Genomic DNA, 25,477 nt, shown 5'->3' with positions numbered 1-25,477 from the left:
TGTTTTAAACTTCCTAACTCTAGATATATATGACAAATTAAGAACAAAACAGATATAGCAAATGATATTAGTTTGTGGTCCTGATGTTAGGAAGGTGATTATAAATTAGTAAATTTAGGTTTTACCCATAAAAAAACTTTCACTTTTGAAAAAAGCCAAAGCTTTTTCAAAAAAGACAGAAAAACCTCTCAACTTTCAAACAAAAGACATGCAAATGTAAAGGATTCCTTAGGAAATCAAAAAATAAATAAGGGTAATTTTGTCCATTTTGGCTTCTTTTAAAATTTTTCTCTCTCCTTTGGGCTTTTCCAAAGTCTCCCTTATAAATTCCCAACTAGTTTTGAGTTTACATTATTGGTGGGATCGTTGATCAAAATTCATATTATTAAGAGGGACAGAGGGTAGTTGTAGCATTTAAGGGAGACAGAGGCAGTGACAGGCCCTAGTTAAATTGTTCTGAACCCAAAAGAAAGCTGGCTTTTCTTTATGAGGCTCGTCTCCATTTATAGACCTTTTCCGTGCTTTGAATTGGCTACTACAAGTTACAAGGACTCTTTAAATCATAAACCAGATTTCTTTGCCTTTTTGACGTTCATTTTGCAGGTGAGGGATTCGATCGCTCATATGCACCGATATTTATCATATAACTATGAAGTTAAATGAGTTTGGGCGAAAGTATTACTAGGATGTGTGACTTTTGGGGTGTCCTCGTATTAATTTTTAGGCCATCTTCGATACTAAAGGGGCTAAACTCAAATTTTCTCTCTTTAAAATACAACTATTCATGTATTATAGGTACTCAACAGTTTTTTCCCTCAACGACTCAAATTTTGACTCCGCATCTTCATTAAATTGTTAAAAAATGGTTTCACTCTATTTATTTTTTGTAGTTAATTTTTCTTGGGTTAATTTTTATTTATTAATTTTTGATTTATTTTTATGAACATTTTGCCCTAAATTTTTTGAAATTCCACAAAACTAATTTTATTTCACTTAAACATAAATGGATGGGATAAATGAGTGGGTGTATATAGAATTTTGGGGTTGGATATAATTTAGATAAATTTAAAAAGTTATTTTAAAAATTGGATTTAAATTTCAACCAGATCCTTTTTAACCATTGAATTGCCCAACTTTGCATCACAACCGTTGACCTAATCCAAGTACCGTTGGGTAAAAGAAAAAAAGGTCAGATTCGAAGAGAGCCATTGATCTCCAAGGGACAAGTGCTGTTGGCGTGTCACGTGGCTGCGAAAAGGCCAAGTGGCTAACATGCTAAAGTCGCCAGGGCTCCGCCTGCACATTATTCTGCAAGTTGGCTTCTACTACTTGGGCCCCATTGATTTCCAGTTCAGGCAAAACACCAGGCGCTGTTTAGCCCAACTTATTGCCTGGATTGGTATTTAGCCCCAACAAGTACACGGGTTGAAGGAGGACATTTTTAGCCTATCGGATTGGGGAGGGAATGAAAAACAAGTATGTACTATGTATCAATTTCTTCACTTTATCTTAACGCCTACAAGCATACATCTATCTATGACTCTTCATTTTTTCAAGCACTTCAGTTCATGTACACATTTGTTTCAAGATACTCCATACATATACATGAATAAATACATAAATCAATATTTAAATCCTTTTAAAATCCTGCACTCTAAAGGATGAAAATTTTGATTTAATTTTATAATTAATCTTTACACACTATGGAATGGATCCATCAAAGAGAGAAAAGAGCAAGGCTTTGCAGATCTGTGATTGTGACATCAATCCATTGTGCTTGTGGTTATGTTTTTTTGTCATGTCTATTCATGTCACACTCATGTTGAGGTGTTTATTTGTTCTTTGGGTCATCTTTGTTGAATCTCATAAATAATTATGTTTTGTAATAAGATAAGGAATTCAAAAAAATAAGTGGCTTGACGTGTATTAGGGTCACACATAAAAATAAATGATGTGGACTATTATCGAGCAAATGTTACACGAAAATATAACTTCATCGTACGATAAAGTTATATCACGTGATGAGTGTTGTAGACACAAATATTCGATTAATCTGCTGTAAGTAAGTTTTTCACCTACACATCCCATCAAACTCGAAAATCTGGTGAATCTAAGGAAGTGGAAGAGTAACAATTTGCCATCAATCAAGTTTTGGCTTCCTCACCTGAATCATTGATATTGATTCATCTTCTTCAATTTCTTTTAAATAAAATCTTTTTAGCTGTTATCACCGTTTTGGTCTTAGCCAATTATTGGGCGACTCTGGTCCTGCATTCCTTTTAGCCCATAAGAAAAAAAAGAAGCCCTATTGAACATGTCAAGTGGGCTTCGGCGAAACTCATCTAAAAACTAACCGAAAAATTCTGAAGCAGTTTTCTGAAACCCTCTGCTTTCTTCCACCGCTTGCCTCTGCTCATCAACTGTAAGTTCTTCCTTGGCAACTTTGCTTGCATTCTCATTTTCTTTTTAAGATTTAAATTGCTATGTATTTAACTTACATGGGGAGCACTTTTTCTGGGTCTATGTATTTTCTTCTTCTTTTTCTGAATGTCGTCATTAAATTCTATATGTTCTGCTTTCTTGAAGAAAATCAATTATTTTTATTGGGTTCATATAATGGCTGCCTAATTACAACGCTGAAGCTTAAATTTGGGTCCTTATGAGCTTACTAACTTCAATTTTGTACTCATTTTTCTTATCCTGCTGTATAAAGTTTGTTAATTTACTGTGCATTTTGTTTTTCCTGCATTTGGGTAATGATTGTTTCGTTTGTTCATTGCCTAAGATTTTCAACACACTGCTTTTCTTGTGCCCATGAACCAGAATGCTTAAGAGGTATTCAGAATGTGGTTCAGAACAATATGGAAAGTGGGTGGTAGAAATGTTGTGGGCTTCTCTAGGCCACTCAGAAGATATACATCAGTTTCAAGAGATGTAATGGATGTGGCTGTTAAAGATGGGGAGCTGAGGGTCTTCATAGTCGCTGGAGAGGTTTCTGGGGACACCATTGGCTCTCGTCTAATGGCATCTCTAAAGAAGCTCTGTCCTGTTCCTGTCCGTTTTTCTGGTGTTGGAGGGTAAACTTTTAATTTCCCTGCAGTCTTATTGGAAATTATAATTCTTTTCAGAAATCCTTTTTTGATGGGGTTATGTTAGCAGCTCCTCTTCTGTTAAATCTCCTTGTCTAATATTGAGTGTGGTTAATTAATTGTGTTATTATTGTTTCAATAAGGACAGAAAATATTCACATGGATGAGATTTAGGCACTTTGGACAAAACCATGGTTTTCGAAATTTTGTTGTTTGAATGATATTTGGTTAAACATCTTCCTGACTTTGTTGGAGGTCTTTGCTTTCTCATCATATTATTTTCAGGTCCATGATGTCTAAACAAGGATTAAAATCTCTGTTTCCTATGGAGGATATTGCGGTAATGGGATTGTTGGAGTTATTGCCTCATCTGAATAGGCTGAGAGTGAGTGTGAGCTACATAAGACCTTACTTAACAAAGTCTATGATGAAGGCAGTTTTAATTTAATTTAATTTATATCTTTGTAAGCATCTTTGTTACAAGAGAAAAGATTGCTGCATCCTGGCATCTTGTTAGGTCAAGGTTTTAAAACTGGAACATGATTGTGTCAGGTGAAGCTGCAGGAGACAATAGAGGCTGCTTTTCTGTTTCAACCTCATGTTGTTGTAACAGTGGATTCCAAGGGTTTCTCTTTACGTCTTTTAAAGCAGTTACGGGGTAATATGCAACACCTTCTCGGAGTTATAATCAGACTTTAGTGATACATATAGTGTTGGAAATTGGGGACATGCTTTTTGCAGCTAGATACAATCAGCAGAGATTCGATGTTCCAGTACACTTTCATTATGTAGCCCCATCGTTCTGGGCTTGGAAAGGGGGTGAAGCAAGACTCGGAGGCCTGACTGAATTTGTGGATCATGTCTTGTGTATACTTCCAAATGAAGAAGAAGTTTGCCGATCAAATGGACTGGCTGCAACCTTTGTGGGCCACCCCATTCTGGAGGATGTTTTGGAGTTAAATTTGGTATGATTTGTTTTCTTTCTTCTCGGATTTCTCAGATTTTTAGTTTAATGTTCTTTCTTCCAGAAAGCTGTGAATATAACATAGTATATAACTATATATGCTGCTCAAACTGACTTCACTTTTAAGTTTAAAGTACTGATACGTAGTATTGTGTTTTTGGAAGGACACTTCACCTCATGAATGGAAGATAGAAGGAAACTGTGAAGATTTCAGAAAGAGATATTCAATACCTGCAGGTAAAATCTACTATTCTGTTTTAATTTTTTTAAATATCCTATGTGCTACCTAAGAGTGATTGAGTTATAGTGGTCTGAGAATTGAGGTTGCAAAATGAACCCTTTATTTGAAATCTAATTGACTGTACGTTGTCACTTTCTCCATCAACTGGTGTGTTTTCCTTTTCTTCTCCTTATTATAGGTATTTTTTCAGTAAATTATTTAAGCTCCGTATTGTTGTTAGGAATATAATATATGAATCATCGATCTTCTCTGATATTTCCTCCCCAAGTCCTTACTGACTCATCTTTCTGTTCATGCACATTTCTTCCTCTGTCCATACGTATAATATGTGTGTGTTTTATTTTGCAGGAACCACAGTCATTTCCTTGCTTCCTGGAAGCAGATTACAAGAGGTCACCAGAATGCTTTCCATCTTTGCAAACACTATGAGATTATTAAAAGGTTCCTTTCCCGAGTTAGTAACAGTCATCCATGTCGCTCCAAATCAGCATGTGAAGAACTATGTCACTGGAATCACTAACGAGTGGCCTGTGCCTGCTATATTGATTCCAGGAGGATCCCTGCACCAAAAATATGATGCATTCAGTGTAAGTGAAATGAATCACCTTTCTTGTGGATGATATAAAACTTAGTGGCTAGGATTCTCGCTTTAGATTTAAGTTTTCATGGCATATTTCCCAGAAAGTTTGATCTATCGATTCCTGTTGATGTGAAGGAAAAAATCACCTTTCTTGTCGCAATATGGGTTCTAATTAAGTCCAACCAATTTCTCCTTTAGCCAAAACATATTAGAAGGCTGGTTTGTATATGCAAAAAATTTAAATATCTAGAGTTGACAAGTAATCGGGCTGTTTGCAAAGTTCACTGCAGTGTATTAATTTTTCGTCACTTTGTTTGATAGCCAACAGGGAATGAATCTGAGCATATCTAAATCCAAGTTTTCAGACTCCGTAATTTGGAATGCGTGCCTTATTAATTTGTCTATTCTTGCTCAAACTTGTTACTCATGTTGACCTGCAGGCAAGTAGTGTTGCGTTATGTGCTTCTGGAACAGTTGCTTTGGAGTTGCAGCTTGCGCGGCTACCATGCGTAGTCGCTTATCGAGCTCATTTCCTAACCGAGTGGATTATTCATTATAAAGCCAAGATACCTTACATCTCCCTCCCAAATATTCTCATGGATTCAGCTATTATGCCTGAAGCTCTCTTTCAAGCATGTACTCCAACAAACCTAGCCTCATCGATTTTGTAAGTCTTATTTGTTTTCATTCAAGCATGATCTCTTTCCTCTGTAGTTTAATTACTCAAAGACTGGGGATTTATAACTCAAGTATATATGATCCACCACAGGAATTTGATACACAACGATGGCCTCCGAGAAAAACAGATCGTTGCTGCTGAAAAGGTTATCGGACTTCTATGCGCTCCGGCCAGAAATTTAGGTAACCTGTCACAGCAGCATCAAGGAGGGAGGTTTCCCCATTACACACCAAGTATGATAGCAGCAACCGCAATACTGTACCATACAAAGCCAGAAGTGCTAACTACTTAAGTAAAAAAATTTGTCCAAATGTTTAATATCATCTCACCAATGAACTTTTGGCTTGATTAGAATAGAAGGTGGAGAGTTTCGTTTTCACGCTTTCCCTTATGTTGAAAGTGGTTTTTTTCTGTTGACAAATGCTTTCATCTAAACGGATCCAATATGGGATTGGATTGGCCTGTATCATAATCCATTCCATGAACAAAATTGGACAATAATGATAAACATATCTCTACTTGACATACTCGTGCAAATATATACAACATTTACCACAAACATAAATTTAAACACAATTGGTATTAAGGCAATCAAATTATCACCAATTTGGATTAACTGGGCTCATGTTCCATTAGTTAACGAGTTATGTTATCGGATCGGATAGCCTATTCCACACACCCAAGAACAGAAAATGAAAGAATCTAACACGAGGCATGGTGGATCTATCTTGTGCCGAGTCTTGTGCTTCATGTACAGGTGTCACATGTTAGCTTAGATCAGTACTGGCTGTGAGGAACCATAATTCACATAACAAGGCTGATTTGTAGCGCAGTCTTCCACTTTACATGCTAACTTAAACCCCAAGACTAGCTCAACTCAAACAAACTCCTCAAGGCCACAAAACAAAACCACATCTTATTTTTAGTAAACAACGCTCTCTTTAAATACCAATCACAATTTCAAACTCCTCAAACCCCAAAATCCCAATTTCTACTCACAGTCCCTCACAAAAAGCTTGACAAACCCTTTTTCATATATTAACCATGGCTGTATCAAGAGGAATGCTTTTACTTTGCCTAGGGACACTTATGGTAAGTGTGGTCTTGATCAAAGTGGCTGAGGCTAATGACCACCATTCTGGTCCCTGTCACGGGGACCCAAACAAAGGCGATCAATGCCGGGAAGATGAAGAGGATATAATTGGAGACGATGATGTAGATGAAACTTACAAGATTGTGAACAAGGTTGCTGTGTCCTTCACTGGTAGACTGGGGGATTTTGAAGAGGCAGGCTCAACACCACAAGAGTCAGAAGAGGCAGAGCCTGGAGATGCTGAGGAGGACCAAAGTCATCTGATTGTACTCGGACATTGATTAGCAAATGGAGCTAGCTAGCTAGCTACCTCTGCTTACACCATTGCTGCAGGCTTTTTTATTTTTGCATTTGTTTCGTATTCTTTCTTGGTTTCTTGTTTTAGCATTGCGTTTTCTTGTCCTTTTGAGTTGATTTCCTCTTTAGCTTTTATTAAATGTGAGATGGGTTCCATTATCATAAAAAAGTTCATTGTAGTCTCTTGTTGGTTTTTTTTTATAAATAAAAATAAATAGAAGTTATTTTTCAACTTATAATGGCTACAGTCTACAGGAGGTGTAAGCTTTTCATTTTTTTTATACTAATTCATTTTAGTTGTCACTTTTTTTAATAGAGATGAGACAGTCTACATAAGCAGATCTCGTTTCTATAAGAGATGTGGTCACTAACGTAGTCGGTGGGTATATGTGGTACTAAACAACTAATACTTTCACTGTCTCTCAAACAATCAGTGTGAGATCCATTGTTCTGCCTAGAAATAAACAGAGGGGGGAGGGGGGAGGGGCAAAATTCTCCTTGAAGTTCTGTAGTCTATAGAAGGAAAGTAAATTGGAGCTCAAATCACAGGTAAGAAATTCAGTCATTGAAACTTAGGCCTAAAACTTGTATAGGAATCCTACCCCACCGCACCCCTAAAAATTTGGTCTAAAATATACATGCATGTAACTCGGAGAGGAGTTTACATGTAGAAAAACTTGGAAACAAATTCAAATTTTATACTCGGTCTAATTAGAAGCAACCAAAGTAATTACAAGCTTGATCAATCAATTAGCTTAATTAGAGGTAATTAGAATAAAATTAAGATCAATCAATTCCTTCCAAAATATTTCTGGACAAACTTCTTCCTATAAATTCCAGAGAGCTCAGCCTATGCAATTTCACTGCATTATAATTTATTTTAGAGACCCACTCATTCTCATAGCCTCATTGATAAAATGGCTGTGTCCAAGGCAATGACTGTTTTGTCTTTAAGCAGCCTCCTTGTGTGTGCAATATTTTTGGGTGAAGAAGTAGAGGGCTTGAGGATTGGCTATGGCGCTCTGTCAAGAGATGACATTCCTGGATGCAGCTTTATGCATCCAGAGAACTGCTACAAAATGAAGATAAATCCATATCAAAGGGGTTGTGAGCCTGAAGAACGATGCCGGAACAGTCTGAGTTATCGTAAAAATCCTTGATTTTGTTCTTTGGCAGATAAAGATTTTGGTGCTTACCTAGAGAAGTTAAGATGATCTAGGGTGTGATAGATTGATCAAAATGATCATACTCACTAAGTGGTGATTATTTTTTTATTTTTTGAATTTTTTTTTCTTTGCGGATTTGTGTGTTAAGAGAATGAGACATTTTATTTATTCATGATAGGAAGGCTAGAACTATTGAAAGAAATCTATGCTTTTCTGAAGGTGAAGTTTTGTACTGAACTTTCCCTTTTTTGGGTTACATATCTCCAATTAATAATGCAGCCTAATATGCTTTGTTTCAAATTTCAATTGTCAATTCTAGAGTATTGAGTGGAAGGTTACACGCAATTTGGTCATGTGGTAGAATTTCTCTTTGTAAACATCAACATCTTGATCCGGCACATCGATGTTATAAACTTAAATGCCTTCAAAAGAGGTTTAATAAGTGAGGGCTTGTAACTCTAGTGGTAGAGAGTGTTTAGCCCACACTCAAAGTCAGACTTCGAATGTGACCCTTCTTCTTTTTTGACGGAAAGAGGAAAAAAGAATAACTACCCTTGTTTTACTTCTTCTGAATATAAGGAGACGAGTTTCTCACACAAACACTACTGATATGTCATGAAATTCGAACCTGAGACCAAGTTCAGATTTAATTGTCTTTTATTTAGCTATTGGTCAAGTAGGAGAAATGCTAGCTGTGGCTTGAATATTCTGTGTTTGGTTTGGTGTACTGGCTTCCTTGTTTGTTTTTGCAGCTTTTGGTGATAGTTAATTATAAGACTGCTTTGCTTTTGTAGCCAAACTCCAAAAACCAGGGGATCTATCTACAAATGTTGAAAAGACTTTTCCAATAATAGAGAGCCAGGATCTTATCTTATGTTTTCTTTTTCCTTTGTTTAAATATTTTTTTTTTGTCGGATTCCTTTATTTAAATATTACAGTCGCTTTGTTTGTAGTCAAAACTCAGAAGTATTGGGAGGAATGATGTATAATTATCAACAAATGTATTCTTTTTCTCTTCTTGTTCCTCAGTTTTGCTACTTTATCCAACCTAAGAGCTGAGAAGGGGGCAGAGTTTGGTTTCCATGGCAAATTCTAAGCTGCAAGCATTTTGGAACCACCCAGCCGGCCCGAAAACTAGTATGTTTACTTCTCTAGTTAATTATTTCTGTTTCCCTTACTCCACAAGTTTTAAAATGTTTGTGTTGTTCTTGATTTCTCAATGATGAATTGTTGATATCAAAGTTTGAAAGCTTAATCATACCATGCTAATCAGCTAGATGGTGCTTGATTATCATGCATCAAAGTTGTTGAGATTCAAGAACATGTTTGAGATTGTTGGTTTCTAACTCAGGAACTACCTTCTCAGAGAAAGAAATCCTCATCAGTTTTTAAAACCAGGTCTCAGATTTGATTCAGATGCAAGCTTATGAAAGAAAAATAGAAAGATTTGCATGACTTCAAGGATAATTGATCACTTTTTCCCAAAAGATTAAAAATAATTTAATTACTTTACTGAAATTGTGCACATATCTCTTCCTATAGGAATGTGATGACAGCTTTAACTAATTATTTTTGTGTGTGTGTAAAACTAGATAAATACTAGAACTTTCCCAATTGATCCTAGCAACTTATATATTAAAGGTTTGTTGTATGTTTTAATTTTGCAGTCCATTTTTGGGCCCCAACTTTTAAATGGGGTTTAACCATTGCAAATATCCTTGACTCTTCAAAACCACCTGAGGAACTATCCTATCCTCAGCAATCAGGTTGGTTGAGCTGATGAAATCCCTTATTTGTTTGATGCCCGTCTTGTTAATTATGCATACGAGTTTACATTAGAGCCTGTTTGGGAGTGCTTTTAGAGCAAATTTGACGTCATTTAGCAGACAAAGCTAAAAGTGCAAAAATACTTCCAACAAAAGCACTTATGAGCAAAAATGCTTATTAGAGAAGCATTCCCAAACGGGTCCTAACTAGTACAATAGCACTAAGAATTTCTGGTTGTTAAACTCATTACTGATAGAAAGTTTTTTTCATCCCCATTTGATGATCTACAGTCCTTGCATGCAGTGGACTCATATGGGCCAGATACGGCACAGTAATTACACCAGTAATTGATTCTAAACCTCAAATTATCAATTATACAAAATCATTTGCAGTTGAAGAAAGTTTCTTATTGGCCAAGAAATTAGCTGTAAAAGTTTGAGATAGATTATTCAGTTCTTAACGCTTGTCCATTTTGAGATTGCAGAAGAACTGGAATCTTGCCAGTGTCAATTTTGGGATGTCTCTAACTGCCCTGTTTCAACTGTCACGAAAAATTCAGTAAGTTGTCATCCAACATATTCTGTGTATTTTTTTTAAAATAATAATAATTAATTACAATGGGTTCATTATCACCCATTTCCATATTTTTCAGGCATGACTTATCTGCCAAAACCCAAGAAGCTGATGCAGAAGAAGAATGAAGACAATCTCACTTCAATTTATTGTATATTAACTTGGCATGCTGGTTTATAAATATCTCTGTACGGCACCTCTAAACCGTCTGCTTACTAGTCATTGAAAGAGTCTAAATTGATCGTCAAAATCCTTTTACTTTTTTTTTTTGATCGAGATTCTTTTACTGTTTGACGTCTTAAAAATTGAGCTGATATATAGGACAACGTAATTCTCATAATATTTGCTTTCTAGAAAGACAAGAGTTCGATCATAATCTGAGTAAAACATCCCAATTCTCAATTTGGGTTTCTTCAATTATGGATTTTTCTTTCATAATTTCATGATTGAGGATTGATTGGTTTTAGAAATTTTTGTACTATTATTTGTGTTTAAGGTTACACGAAATTTGGTCATGTGGTAGAATTTCTCTTTGTAAACATCAACATCTTGATCTTGCACATTGACATTGTGCACTTATGCCATCAAAAGAAGGTTTAATACACGAGGGCTTGTAACTATAGTGGTAGAGAGCGTTTAGCCCACACTCAAAAGTCAGAGTTTGAATCTATCCCCTCTCATTTGTAGACGGAATGAGGAAAAAAAAGGAGGCTTTTTAATTATCTCTTTTTTTTTTTCCTTTTGAATACAAGTAATAATCTAAAGTACAAAGTGAGGGAGATTTCTCACACATACTCAAATTGGTGTAATGATTCATGTGTATGAAATTACCAATAAGCCCACGCTACATCATCAATTTTAACAGAATTTTGGATGAAGTTGACGGCATGGGGCAAAGTGGGTCATTAAACCTCAGTGAAGGTAAGAAAGTGGGCCATTTTAAGTTTCAGGGAATAAAGTGAGATTTAACTAAAATTTCGTGAGGCATTAGTGTAATTAAGCCTTTATGAATTTGGGTTTGTAGCCAATCTTATTGATTATGGCCACTTGAACATAACTTAGGCCCAAATGGTATTTTAATTTAGACCGCTCGAGCATAACTTGGGCCCTTTATAGATTTAATTGTTGAATCTTGGGCCAGACCCTGTCAGATTTTGACCAGGCTCAAACACATTGAAAAATTACTCGTGCTCATCTTAGGTTGGCATGCTCGTGTGTTGGGCTTGTTGTCGTCTTCATGGATCATGGGCCATATTGGGCTTTTGACATCATTTGCGGTTGGTGATGGCTCAAGCCGAAGCCTAAGCCTATAAGTATGTGTATGAGTTAAAAATATACGTGGCAATGCACAAAAATAAGAAATTAGTGCGCATCAATACTTGGTTTTGGTTGTTACAAATTTTCATATACACAACCGAGTTTAAAATCTTAATGTCAACCTCGAATCTCAATCGTCCATCTTCCTTGCTTTGCTTGCACCGTCCATTTGTCCCTTTTCAAATGGTGTAGCACGCAAAATGCCGACACCTATAGGTTATTTCATCAGTTATAACATGAGCATGACACGAAATCAGGCTCTCCCCTGCAAAAGTTGCTCCGCGTTATGGCCCGCATAAATATTCAGAGAACCAAAAGCCACTCACACTGGAGCTCTTTCTTCTGCCAAGTTCAGGTGTCCTGATTATCATAGGTAATCTGGAGGAGAGAGTGCAATTGCAATTCTTTAGTTGATGAAGTTGTACAATTAATCTTATGTTTGCCAAATAAATCATTTTCTGAAAGAGGAGAAAAGAACTAGAGACTAATCAATTTACAAAGTGTGGATGAAGGAGGTTCAGGAGAGACGGGGGGCTATAAGAAGGAAAACAAGAAGAACACAAGCCTCTGCAATGGATTTTGAACAAACAATCATTCCTGGTCATTTATACCAATCTTGGCTTCAAAATAGTTCAGATATAGTTTCGAGACGAGGAAGAAAACTAAAGGTTTGTCCCTGGTCTCTAAGGTTGATATTTAGGGTGAAGTTTAACCACCAAGCTGAACGTGACAAGCAAGGGAAACTACATGCCTGCATACTAACTGAAGTTGGAATGGACTGGGATAGGTTTAACTTGTCAGTTGTGATTAAATGAATTGCGTAAACTTATGTTAATGTAGGAAATTTAATTATAAGAATAAAACAAATCCAAAATATGTAAATATTTATGGGTTCTAAAGCATCAATTAACAACTCTCACACCACTCTAAGAAATCGATATGAAAAATGAAAAAATATATATACTTCTTTCTGTTGCTGCCAGGATAAGATGGAGTTGATGATCATCAAATGTCTTCGTCGAAACTAACAAAAACAAATATGATGGGTTAGAATTACTAGGAAAAAAATAGAGAAAAAAAAAAAAACATTAAGTAGGATCCCTTACCTCGTTAAGAACCGGATGCTAATGCGCTTCTTAACAAAGAAATCATATAAATCTGTGAGCTCTACTTCGTGTGTTTCCCATTTAGACACATGTTGAAGTCTCATGAAGGCATGCATGGGGAAAAAGAATCTCTCATCACGTCCCATGAGTAGTGGGTGATGCCATAATTCCATAAACGCCACACTAGAAATAAAAATAAAAATAAAAATATTCCATTAAAAAAAAAATAGTAATAAAAGGAAAAAAGAGCAAGAAAGTCCTTACCCATGGTTTGCCATGTGATAAAAGTGGTTTAGCTCCCTTTCATTGTCACCATTACCAAGTATGTCTCCAACCATGGATATGAATTGCGTCTTGCACGTTCTTCTCACGATAGGTCCTTCCGAACTCGATCATTAACGATATTTATGTGAGAAATTTAATATTATATTTAATATTAATTTTCTATTTGAATGGAAATTAATAAAATCTATTGGGTTAAAGACATGACCTTTGGGTAAAGACATCTTCAATTGGGGGGTGACAACTCTTCAAACTAAGGGATACATTGTTTGGGATGACAACTCTTCAAGACCAAAGGATGCACTGTTTGCCTTTTCAGATTGGGATACCTTTTTGGAAAGGGTATTTCATCATCTATAAATAGAGCAATCCTCCTGCAGTTTTTATTAATTCAATCAATTCTCTAGATACATACTTTCATATATAGAGAGCATTAGAGTTTGCATAAAGAGAGTTTCCTGCATAATTTTAGTTCAAAGTTCCTTGTGAATTGCAGTGCTTCTTTCATAAGGAGGGGAGTCGTTGTATCCTGGGAGGCGAACGCTAGTGAACCATAAGCACCAGTGTGGGGCGTAATTCGTCTTAAGGTCAGAGTGTCTAACACTTGCCTCGACTCAATTAAGGTTCTTTTAATTACATACTACTGTTGTAAAAATTTGTTTTGTTTGTAGTGTTTATTTGTTTATTTTATAGCATTTTAGCACTATTATTTCCTACAATCTTAAGACGAATTAATTGTGTTATTTGCTATATACTTTAATCTGTGTTTTTAATTGTTAAACGCTGCAAAAGGTTTGATTTTGGTACAAACAGCAAAACATCTTTTTATTAGTTGTTTATTCTATTGAATTGGTTTCCTGTTAGTTTCCTTTGTTTTATACAATTCGAAGTTAACCAAAGCTAAGTTATAATAATCGGGACCTTTCAATAAAGATTGCCACAAACACTGATTGCCTTCTGTTTCTATTGTTAGACAAAGTCTAAATATACAGCATCGTTTTTATTTATTTATTTGGAATCTATTTTCTGTTTGGCATCATTTTTTATTATTCTGTTTATAAATTTTGATTATATTTATCTACATACATTAAATTCACTGTATCTGTGAAATATAGCATTCTGTATTACTATTATCTTGAATAAATTGCATATTGTGTTTGCTATACTTCTTATCGGTATTGTATTATTTATTTCTGTATGTTTTGTTGTAACACACTATTGTGATTCATTATCTATTAAAGACTACCAAATATTTGTTTATTGACATTGAGATTGTTCACTCAATTAAGGAAAATGTCGAATGAGATACAGAAAGTAGGTCCTTCTGTGAAGACAAGTACACCTGCTGTAGTATTGCCTTCATCCCATAATCATGCAGAGAAGCCTGAAAAATTTAATGGGATGGATTTTAAGAGATGGCAACAAAAGATGTTGTTCTACATCACCACATTGAATTTGGCTCATATCCTGAAAGCAGATCCTCCTGGACCTGGTGATACAATAGAAACAGTGGCTGCTTCTGATGCATGGAACCAGTCGGATTTCCTTTGCAGGAACTACATCCTAAATGGTTTAAGTGATGCACTATACAATGTGTATAGTCCAATTCAGACGGCCAAGGCTTTATGGGAGTCACTAGATAAGAAATATCGGACCGAAGATGCAGGAATGAAGAAATTCATTGTCGGTCGGTTTCTTGACTACAAGATGGTAGACTCCAAGACTGTCATAAGTCAAGTCCAAGAACTGCAACTCATTCTACATGAGATACATGCAGAAAAGATGGAATTGAGTGAGTCTTTTCAAGTGGCTGCTGTCATTGAAAAATTACCACCCTCTTGGAAGGATTTCAAAAACTACCTTAAGCATAAGCGTAAGGAGATGGGACTTGAGGATTTGATAGTAAGGCTAAGGATCGAAGAAGACAATCACCGTGCTGACAAAAAGTCTGGATCCATAATGGAAGCTAAGGCTAACATAGTGGAAAAAGAGTCAAGAAATAACAAGAAGAGGAAGCACTCTGGAGAAGGCTCAAGTCAAGGGAACTCCAAGAAATCCAAGGAGTTTAAGGGAAAGTGTTTCAATTGCAATAAGCAAGGCCATCGAGCTGTGGATTGCCGAAGTAGAAATGGACAAGGCAACCAAAAGAAAAAGGGCAAGACTGAGGCACACATGACTGAAGAAGACAAGCTTTCAACTGACTTGTCAGATATTAATCTTTCTGCAGTTGTGTCTGAAGTGAACTTGGTGGGCAACACCAAGGAATGGTGGGTGGATACTGGAGCTACACGCCACATATGTTCTGAAAGGAAGATGTTTTCTACCTATGCAGCAAATGATCAAGGAGAGCCTTTATTCATGGGAAACTCCTCCACCTCCAAAATTCATGGCCAAGGGAAAATAGTTCTAAAGATGACATCTGGAAAGGAAGTCACTCTCAATAATGTACTTCACGTCCCTGAGATCCGGAAGAACTTGGTTTCTGGATCACTGCTTAGCAAGAATGGGTTCAAACTAGTCTTTGAGTCTAATAAGTTTGTACTTACAAAGAATGGAATGTATGTGGGGAAAGGGTACCTTACTGATGGACTCTTCAAGATGAATGTAATGACTGTTGTACACAAAGTTAATAATAATAAAGTTAGTTCTGCTTATATGCTTGAGTTATCTGATTTGTGGCATGGAAGATTAGGGCATGTTAATTATGACAAATTGCGTCAATTAATTAACATGGAACTAATACCTAAGTTTCATATTGATTTCCATAATAAATGTGAAACCTGTGTTGAAGCAAAACTAACTAGATCATCATTCCAGTCTATAGAAAGAAGTACAGAACCTCTAGAATTAATTCACAGTGATATTTGTGACTTGAAATTTGTACAAACTAGAGGTGGTAAAAAGTATTTTATTACTTTTATTGATGATTGTACAAGATATTGTCAAGTATATTTGCTAAGAAGCAAAGATGAGGCCATAGAAATGTTCAAACATTATAAAAGTGAAGTTGAGAATCAACTTAGCAGGAAAATAAAGATATTAAGAAGTGATAGAGGTGGTGAATATGAATCACCTTTTGGTGAGTTTTGTTCCCAACACGGAATTATTCACCAAACTACTGCCCCATACTCACCTCAGCAAAATGGTATTGCTGAACGCAAAAATCGTACTTTAAAAGAAATGATGAATGCGTTGCTAGTAAGTTCTGGAGCACCCCAGAATTTGTGGGGGGAAGCTTTACTTTCTGCTAATTACATTCTCAACAAATTGCCTCATAAAAAGTTAGACAAAACACCTTATGAGTTATGGAAAGGTCACAAGCCTTCCTATAAATACTTGAAAGTGTGGGGGTGTCTAGCTAAAGTTGCGGTTCCAACCCCTAAAAAGGTTAAGATAGGACCCAAAACTATTGACTGTATATTTATCGGTTATGCCATTAACAGTAGTGCATATCGTTTCCTTGTACACAAATCTGATATATTAGATGTACATGTGAATACGATTATTGAATCAAGGAATGTATCTTTCTTTGAAAATGTATTTCCTTATAAGGATGCACAAGAAAGAAATACACTTAAAAGAACCTTAGATGCTGTTAATAGCGATAACCAAGAAAGTCATCAAGAAAATATAGACCAAGAGACTGCAGAACCAGAACCTGGATATGAACCCAGGCGTAGTAAGAGAGTTAAGACAACCAAATCCTTTGGTCCTGAGTTTCTAACTTATTTGTTAGAAAATGAGCCTCAAACTTACAAAGAAGCCATGACTTCTCCTGAAGCTCTTTTATGGAAAGAGGCTATTAATGCCGAAGTTGAATCCATCATGCAGAATCACACTTGGGAACTTGTGGATCTTCCTCCTGGAAATAAACCATTGGGTTATAAATGGATTTTTAAGAGAAAGATGAAAGCTGATGGATCAATTGACAAATATAAGGCAAGGCTTGTTGTCAAAGGTTATAAACAAAAAGAAGGATTGGATTATTTTGACACATATTCACCAGTTACGAGAATAACATCAATAAGAATGTTAATTGCAATTGCAGCATTGCATAACCTTGAGATACATCAAATGGATGTGAAAACGGCCTTTCTAAATGGTGATTTAGATGAGGAAATTTATATGGAACAACCTGAAGGGTTTATTGTTCCTGGACAAGAAAAGAAAGTATGTAAGCTTGTTAAGTCCTTGTACGGGTTAAAGCAAGCACCAAAACAATGGCATCTGAAATTTGACAATGCATTAATGTCAAATGGTTTCAAGATCAATGAGTGTGATAAATGTGTTTATATGAAAAGCACTCAAGATGGTTTTGTCATTATTTGTCTTTATGTTGATGATATGTTAATTATTGGTAGCAATATTGGGATGATTAAATCTACCAAGAAAATGTTGACCAAAACTTTTGACATGAAAGATTTGGGAGTAGCAGATGTGATTCTAGGAATTAAAATTTCTAGAACATCTGATGGACTAGTTTTATCCCAATCACATTATATTGAGAAAATACTTGCGAAGTTTAGCAAGTATGATACTAGTCCAGTAAGAACTCCTTATGATCCAAGTCTTAATCTTGTGAAGAATATAGGTCATGGTGTATCACAAATAGAATATGCTCGTATTATTGGTAGTCTCATGTATCTTACGAATTGTACAAGGCCTGATATAGCTTACTCTGTTAATAAATTAAGCAAATACACTAGTAATCCTGGAAGGGATCATTGGAAAGCTATAGTCAGAGTTCTAAGATACTTAAGATACACCAAAAATGTTGGATTGCATTATACAAGATATCCAGCTGTACTTGAAGGATATAGTGATGCTAATTGGATATCTGATACTAAAGACTCCAATTCTACAAGTGGATATGTCTTTACAATTGGAGGTGCAGCTATATCATGGAGATCTACTAAGCAAACTATTATAGCTAGATCTACTATGGAATCTGAGTTCATAGCATTAGATAAAGCTGGTGAGGAAGCTGAATGGCTACGTAATTTCTTAGAAGTTATTCCATGTTGGCCAAAACCTGTGCCTGCTATATGTATACATTGTGATAGTCAATCTACAATTGCAAGGGCACAAAACAATATGTACAACGGCAAGTCTCGACATATACGTCGAAGACACAACACCGTTAAGCAACTGCTCTCCAGTGGAATAATTACCATTGACTACATAAAGTCAAGAGATAATTTGGCGGATCCATTTACTAAAGGTTTGAACGGAGAACAAGTTTATAGATCATCGAGGGGAATGGGGTTAAAGCCCATGTCAAATGAGTAGTCATAGTGGAAACCCAACCTAGTTGACTGGAGATCCCAAGATCTAGGTTCAAAAGGGACAACTAAATTATGATAACTCAAAAATAACACTGCAGAGATATATTCTCCTACCCATATCCTATGATGATACAGTGTTGTATGAAATGTGTTTAGGTTAAGCTATGCTTTTAATGATTCCTATACCTTGATTATCCGAGTAAGATATGAGAGGATATTACCAATAGGAAATCACCTATATAAGTGTGAAATAGGGCCGTTTCCATGAGAATTTTTAGGGCTAAATTCTCTAAAGCACTTATGAATGCCAGGAGTTGCTCAGGGCCAAAACGGGCACAACCGATCGAACCAGATATGTCTAGAAGGGTATTGTGTGAGTATTATTGTCTGGGTTTACACAAACGGCTGAACAGTTCAAGACATCACGTTCACTGATTAGCCAAGTAAATCCGATAGTACTTCACTATGGAAGGTTCAAAGCCAAAAGCTACCTATCCAGATGCCATATTCTTCTAATAGGAACTCTCTCTAAGTCTGCATTATCATTTGCATATTGTTGAAACTAATTTCCATTCATGTGGGGGATTGTGAGAAATTTAATATTATATTTAATATTAATTTTCTATTTGAATGGAAATTAATAAAATCCATTGGGTTAAAGACATGACCTTTGGGTAAAGACATCTTCAATTGGGGGGTGACAACTCTTCAAACTAAGGGATACATTGTTTGGGATGACAACTCTTCAAGACCAAAGGATGCACTGTTTGCCTTTTCAGATTGGGATACCTTTTTGGAAAGGGTATTTCATCATCTATAAATAGAGCAATCCTCCTGCAGTTTTTATTAATTCAATCAATTCTCTAGATACATACTTTCATATATAGAGAGCATTAGAGTTTGCATAAAGAGAGTTTCCTGCATAATTTTGGTTCAAAGTTCCTTGTGAATTGCAGTGCTTCTTTCATAAGGAGGGGAGTCGTTGTATCCTGGGAGGCGAACGCTAGTGAACCATAAGCACTAGTGTGGGGCGTAATTCGTCTTAAGGTCAGAGTGTCTAACACTTGCCTCGACTCAATTAAGGTTCTTTTAATTACATACTACTGTTGTAAAAATTTGTTTTGTTTGTAGTGTTTATTTGTTTATTTTATAGCATTTTAGCACTATTATTTCCTACAATTTATGTGTCGAATATCCCAATGGCAATATTGATCGGAGAGCATGAATTCGTCAAATAGCTCAATAATGTCACTGGGAAAAAGAATAAAAATAGTACATGTTAATGTCGTATATATTGGAACTATAAGAAAAAGATAAAAAATAAAAAAGAGAACGGTAAAATTGTTAGGATACTAACCGAATAATTCTGCGTTACTTGTACACAACACGATTGTCCTTCCTTACAACATCATCACTACTTATGAGATCAGCTAATGGTGGCATTTTCTGTACCACAAACTTGGCGCTCTTGGCTCTTTATTTCTGTGTACCATCTCTTTCTTTTTCACTTTTAGGGTTTATTTCACAGCCTCAAAGTCCTATTTATATACTGTACATACATATGTAACTTTCCCCCAAAAAAGAGGAAACGAAATCCTATTTCCCTTAGAGCATTTCCAGTAGTTTACCCCTTGCCATGGCCAGAGCCGGCCTTGGGTAATCTGAGGCCCAGGGCAAAAATTTAAAGTGTGCCCAAAATAATGTAAACATTAAAATTATAATTTTTTATCAAGTAATTAATTTTATTAAAATTATAGCATTCATTGTTTTTACAACATAAGCCTTCCCGTTTGTTATTTTTTGATGATAATAATTTGAGAAAAAATGTCATCGTGTTCATCCATAGGGAATTTGCAGTTAGTTTCTCCCACATGAAACTTTTCTAAAAGTAAATCTGCCATTTTTGCATCATAAACTTTCAATTCATTTTCATTTTCTGCTTATTCTTCCAAATGAATATGAACAATTCATTTGGTAAATCTTCAGATAAATTTTCATGTTTAAACCAAGTAATTCATTACAAAACTCACGTTCTCCCTGCAAAACTGATTAAGGCCCAAGAAAAATCATCTTTGTTGTTTATCTGGGTCTGCACCTGAAACCCATCTCAATTCTCAATGAATAAGTTCTCAATTGGCGATCTTGAATCTGCAAGAATGCCTATATAAAGTGATTATTTGGAAAATAGCAGCAACATAGGAAATAAATAGACAAAGAGAAAGGACTTACAGCTCTGTTGGCTTCGTCTCTTCTGTCATGGAGGGGAAATGATAGGAAAGACGAAAGAGAGAGGCAATGGAGAGGAGAGAGGCCGCGGTGTGATTGTGAGTGAGGGATGATAGGTACATATATAAGAAAATTGAGATAACAAGAATCTAAACCCTAGTGTGGTATGGTTTTGTTTTGTTTTTTTGTTTTGTTTTTTTTTTTGGAATAGGATTAAAAAACAATATATTTGCTAGCATATATGGGTGAGCACGCGCTTTTGGGAAGGGAGGATTAAACAAAAATGCACGCTTGGTTTTTTATTTATTTATTTTATTTGTTTTGTTCTATACGTATATAATATATGGCTTAACTTTATTTTTTTGGTGCCCCTTTCAATTATGGGCCCCGGGCCCAGGCCCCAGTTGCCCTCCCCAAGGGCCGGCTCTGGCCATGGCAAGGGGAGCCCTAGGGCAGTTACTATTCACGTGAATAGTGGCTGCCCTAGCCCCTCTAGCAAAATGTGTTTCCAACAGTTGCTCTTTGCCATGGCAAATACTATTCATTTTTTTATTTTTTTTCACAACTTTTTTTACTTAAACAATTAATTCGGATAATATTTTCGGATAATATTTTTGGGTTCCTACGTGTCAATACTATTCATATTGGATAATATTTTTGGATATGATTTTATTTTATTAGTTGTATTGGTTGGTATTTATAGACACTGGCGGACCCAGAATTTTTGTAGCTGATGTGCAATATTGACTAAGTATGAAAAATAATTTTTCGGAATAATCATTTTCTCAAGATAATTTTTGGCGGCTTTTATTCCTTACACATCAAATAAGAAAACTTGATTTTATGAAATTTTAATATGAAGTACATATTGACTTAATGAGCCATCATTTTTAGCCAAAATCGTATTTTGCACTAAAACCGATTTTTCATATTTTGATTTGGTAGGAATTTGATTTTCTAGTATTTTTATTTGAATCCAAATGGGGGGTACTTCCTTATTTACATTGTAAACTTAAGTAAATGGAGTAATATAAAAATAAATGAAAGTAAAAGGACAAAGACATTTACTTAAATGTTAAAAATGGAAATAAGGTATAGAGAAAAAAAAAATTTCAGTAATTTTTTTGGTATTTTTTTACATATTTATCCATTTTTTATTATTTTTTTATTGCACAAACATTGGCTACCGTTGGATTGCTAGAAAAAATATCATCGGAGAGCCTAGCGCGCCACATGGACGATTTAAAAAAATTTGGACGCAGGGCCGACGTCGACGTGACGTCAGCATGCTGACATCAGCCTTGCCCTCGGGCTAGCCCAGTCTGCTGGGTCCCACCATCTGCCCGGGCTTGCTTTTGTTGCTGGAAATCACTTTTTTGCCCAACCCCCCTCCCCCCCCCCCCCCCCCCCGAGTCTAGCCTTAACTGCTGGAAATGCTCTAAGAGATGAAGTGTCGGGCCTGGGCCCAGGTCCATTGCCCAGAAAATTAAGTGGCGCAAATTCTTTTAACAAATTGGTCCATTACATAAAAACTTTTAGTGTTTTTCATTCAGGAAAATCCGAGTCAAATTTTCGTTGTTTGCAGTGATGAGAGTTTGAATCGTTCAGATAAGTTCCCATCGCGCTCTCAGACACTCCGGGATTCTCATGTCATGAGTATTCAAACACACACACACACACCCAATTCCCAATGGTTGTATATTAACTTGGCATGCTGGTTTATAAATATCTTTGTACGGCACCTCTAAACCGCCCACTTACTAGCCATTGAAAGAGTCTTAATTGATCGTCAAAATTCTTTTACTATTTTTTTTTTTGGTCGAGATTCTTTTACTATTTGACGTCTTAAAAATTGAGCTGATATATATGGACAACGTAATTCTCAGAATATTTGCTTCTTAGAAAGACAGAGTTCGATCATAATCCGAGTAAGTCATCCCAATTCTCAATCTGGGTTTCTTCAATTATGGATTTTTCTTTCATAATTTCATGATTGAGGCTTGATTGGTTTTAGAAATTTTTGTACTATTATTTATGGTTGAGGTTACACGCAATTTGGTCATGTGGTAGAATTTCTCTTTGTAAACATCAACATCTTGATCCTGCACATTGACATTGTGCACTTATGCCATCAAAACAGGCTTAATACGTGAGGGCTTGTAACTCTAGTGGTAGAGAGCGTTTAGTCCACACTCAAAAGCCAGAGTGTGAATCTATCCCCTCTCCTTTGTAGACGGAATGAGGAAAAAAAAGGAGGCTTTTTAATTATCTTTTTTTTTTTTTTCCTTTTGAATACAACTGATAATCTAAATTACAAAGAGATGAAAATTTCTCACACATACACTACTAAAATGTCATAAAATTTAAACCCGAAATCATTGACCTGCAAATCAAAAGACTTTTTTTCACTAGGCAAGATGGCTTTAACGACCTTCATTTAGCTATTGGGCAAGTAGGAGAAATGCTAGCTGTGGCTTGAATATTCTGTCTGGTGTACTTTTCGTGCTTCCTGTTTGTTTTTGCAGCTTTTGGTGCTAGTTAATTATAAGACGGCTTTGCAGCTATACTCCAAAAACTAGGGGATCTACAAATGTTGAAAATACTCTTCCACAATAATAGAAAGCCAGGATCTTACCTTTATGTTTTCTTTTTCCTTTGTTTAAATATTTTTTTTGTCGGATTCCTTTATGTAAATATTAGTCAAAACTCAGAATTATTGGGAGGAACGATATATAAATATCAACAAATATAATCCTTTTTTCTCTTCTTCCTCAGTTTTGCTACTTTATCCAACCTAGGAGCTGTGAAGGGGGAAGAATTTGATATCATGGCAAATTCTAAGCTGCAAGCAATTTGGAACCACCCAGCCGGCCCAAAAACTAGTTTGTTTACTTCTCTAGTTAATTAATTCTGTTTCTCTTACTCTACATGTTTTGAAATGTTTGTGTTGATCATTTAGCCATATTCTTGTTCTTCATTTCTCAATGATGAATTGCTGATATCAAAGTTTGAAAGCTTAATCATTATCCGAGTTTAGTTCATTTTTTAGTAAATACCATACTAATCAGCTAGATGGTGCTTAATTACCATGCATGATGCATCAAAGTTATTGAGATTCAAGAACATGATTGAGATTATTGGTTTCTAAGTCAGAAACTAGTTTATAAGAGAAAGAAAACCCTCATCAGTTTTTAAACCCAGGCCTCAGATTTGATTTAGGTACAAGCTTAGGCCTCAGATTTTTGTGGCTAAAACCAGAACTTTCCCAATAGATCATAGGATATATGAACACTTGTTGTGATAAGAAATTGTAAAAGAACATCAGAGCCACTCATATATTAAAGGTTTATTATGTGTTTTGATTTTGCAGTTCATTTTTGGGCCCCAACTTTTAAATGGGGTCTAACCATTGCAAATATTCTTGACTCCTCAAAACCACCTGAGGACTTATCGTATGCTCAGCAATCAGGTTGGTTGAACTGCTGAATCGCTTATTTCTTTGAGGCCCATATCTTGTCAATTGTACAGACGAGTTTACATTAGGGTCCGTTTGCGAGTGTTTTTAGAATGGCTAAATGCACATTCAAATAACTAACGGCACTCCCAAACGGGTCCTAACTAGTACAGTAGCACTATGACTTTCTGGTTGTTAACTCATCCCCATTTGATGATCTCCAGTCCTTGCATGCAGTGGACTTATATGGGCAAGATACAGCACATTAATTAAACCAGTAATTGATTCTAAACCTCAAATTATCAATTAGAGCAAACAATTTGCAGTTGAAGAAGTTTCTTTTTGTCCAAGAAATTTGTATAAATTTGAGATAGATTCTTCAGTTATTTAGCTTGTCCATTTTGAGATTGCAGAAGAACTGGAATCTTGTCAGTGTCAATCTTGGGATGTCTCTAACTGCCCTGTTTCAACTGTCACGTAAAATTCAGTAAGTCGCTATTTACGTATTCTGCGTCTTTGTTTTCAAAAATAATTAATTACAATGGATTGATTGTCACCCATTTCCATATTTTCCAGGCATGACTCATCAGTCAAAAACCAGCAAGCTTCTGCAGAAGAAGAATAAAGACAATTTCACTTCAACTTATTGTATATTAACTTGGCATGCTGGTTTCCAGCTAGACAGTCTCTTGTTCTAGTCATGTAAAATTATTATTACTTAGAGTAAAACATAATCTTTCTCATGGATTATTGTTGGATTATGTTTGAACCTCATGGTTCAATTGAGGCCAACGAAAAATTTAACCTCATCGATTGCTTCTTTCTCCCAGACCTACTTTTATGACTGGAATGCTACATGTAGAGTTTTAGTTTGTATTAAGCAAAACAAAGTGATACATTGGGGTCTGCAATGTGGTACGTCTGCAATGTGGTACATGTAGCAGAACTTCTCTATACAAAATCTTCATTCAGCACCTTTAAACCCCGCGCTTACAAGCCCTTGAAAGAGGCTTAATTAGGTGGTAGAGGGCGTTTATCCCTGCACTCAAAGCCAGAGTTTGAATCCTTCCCTTTTCTTTTGGCCTTCCTTTTAACCAAAAGGAAAGAAAAACCTTACAAAGCTTTGGTCATTGCAGTATTTCAGACACTAACATGTTCACAACGGCTATTCGCCTAGAGAAAACAGTGTTCCATCGCCTAATTAAGAGCAATGCTAGCTGCTAGTTGTATTGTAAGGCTGCTTTGCAGCATGATATGCCTATTACATAAACCAATTCAAGAAAAACCGAAAGAATATGACATAAACAGGTGATGTATAAGACTTGGTATTTCTTAATGGTGAAGATGTTCATGAAAAA

General features: G+C 35.8%; 4 protein-coding genes and 1 long non-coding RNA gene across 8 annotated transcripts; 4 read left to right on the top strand and 1 right to left on the bottom strand.

Moving 5' to 3' along the window:
* On the top strand, window positions 2,176-6,078 carry LOC18783109 (probable lipid-A-disaccharide synthase, mitochondrial). Of its 3 annotated transcripts, none has more exons than XM_007216465.2 (9): window positions 2,176-2,422; window positions 2,824-3,077; window positions 3,375-3,474; window positions 3,642-3,747; window positions 3,831-4,054; window positions 4,218-4,290; window positions 4,643-4,881; window positions 5,315-5,541; window positions 5,644-6,078. In XM_007216465.2, the coding sequence occupies exons 2-9, from the start codon at window positions 2,845-2,847 to the stop codon at window positions 5,843-5,845; spliced, it is 1,404 nt and encodes a 467-aa protein (XP_007216527.2). In that variant the 5' UTR covers window positions 2,176-2,422; window positions 2,824-2,844; the 3' UTR covers window positions 5,846-6,078. The 3 variants fall into 3 exon arrangements, with proteins under 3 accessions (XP_007216527.2, XP_020414449.1, XP_020414450.1); XM_020558860.1 differs by having other exon boundaries at window positions 3,375-3,480; XM_020558861.1 differs by having other exon boundaries at window positions 2,786-3,077; window positions 3,375-3,480.
* LOC109948268 lies at window positions 6,257-7,258 on the top strand. Its single transcript, XM_020560741.1, has one exon. It carries the CDS (start codon window positions 6,598-6,600, stop codon window positions 6,925-6,927), a length of 330 nt encoding a protein of 109 aa, XP_020416330.1. The 5' UTR covers window positions 6,257-6,597; the 3' UTR covers window positions 6,928-7,258.
* LOC18783835 (mitochondrial pyruvate carrier 3) lies at window positions 8,715-10,789 on the top strand. Of its 2 annotated transcripts, none has more exons than XM_020559050.1 (5): window positions 8,715-9,246; window positions 9,777-9,875; window positions 10,167-10,219; window positions 10,354-10,434; window positions 10,529-10,544. In XM_020559050.1, the coding sequence occupies exons 1-5, from the start codon at window positions 9,192-9,194 to the stop codon at window positions 10,532-10,534; spliced, it is 294 nt and encodes a 97-aa protein (XP_020414639.1). In that variant the 5' UTR covers window positions 8,715-9,191; the 3' UTR covers window positions 10,535-10,544. The 2 variants fall into 2 exon arrangements, with proteins under 2 accessions (XP_020414639.1, XP_020414638.1); XM_020559049.1 differs by having other exon boundaries at window positions 8,728-9,246; window positions 10,361-10,434; window positions 10,529-10,789.
* LOC109948299 lies at window positions 20,269-20,796 on the bottom strand. Its single transcript, XR_002270941.1, has 2 exons — window positions 20,669-20,796; window positions 20,269-20,587 (listed from the first exon to the last, which is right to left on the bottom strand). It is a non-coding gene; the product is annotated as an uncharacterized LOC109948299 (long non-coding RNA).
* Window positions 23,271-24,948, top strand: LOC18784498 (mitochondrial pyruvate carrier 4). The gene is made up of 5 exons (XM_007217135.2): window positions 23,271-23,547; window positions 24,036-24,134; window positions 24,344-24,396; window positions 24,533-24,606; window positions 24,696-24,948. The coding sequence occupies exons 1-5, from the start codon at window positions 23,493-23,495 to the stop codon at window positions 24,742-24,744; spliced, it is 330 nt and encodes a 109-aa protein (XP_007217197.1). The 5' UTR covers window positions 23,271-23,492; the 3' UTR covers window positions 24,745-24,948.

The sequence above is a fragment of the Prunus persica genome, chromosome G3 (genome assembly GCF_000346465.2).
Source record: "Prunus persica cultivar Lovell chromosome G3, Prunus_persica_NCBIv2, whole genome shotgun sequence".
NCBI lineage: Eukaryota > Viridiplantae > Streptophyta > Magnoliopsida > Rosales > Rosaceae > Prunus > Prunus persica.
This window is presented reverse-complemented; position numbering and strand designations above follow the sequence as displayed.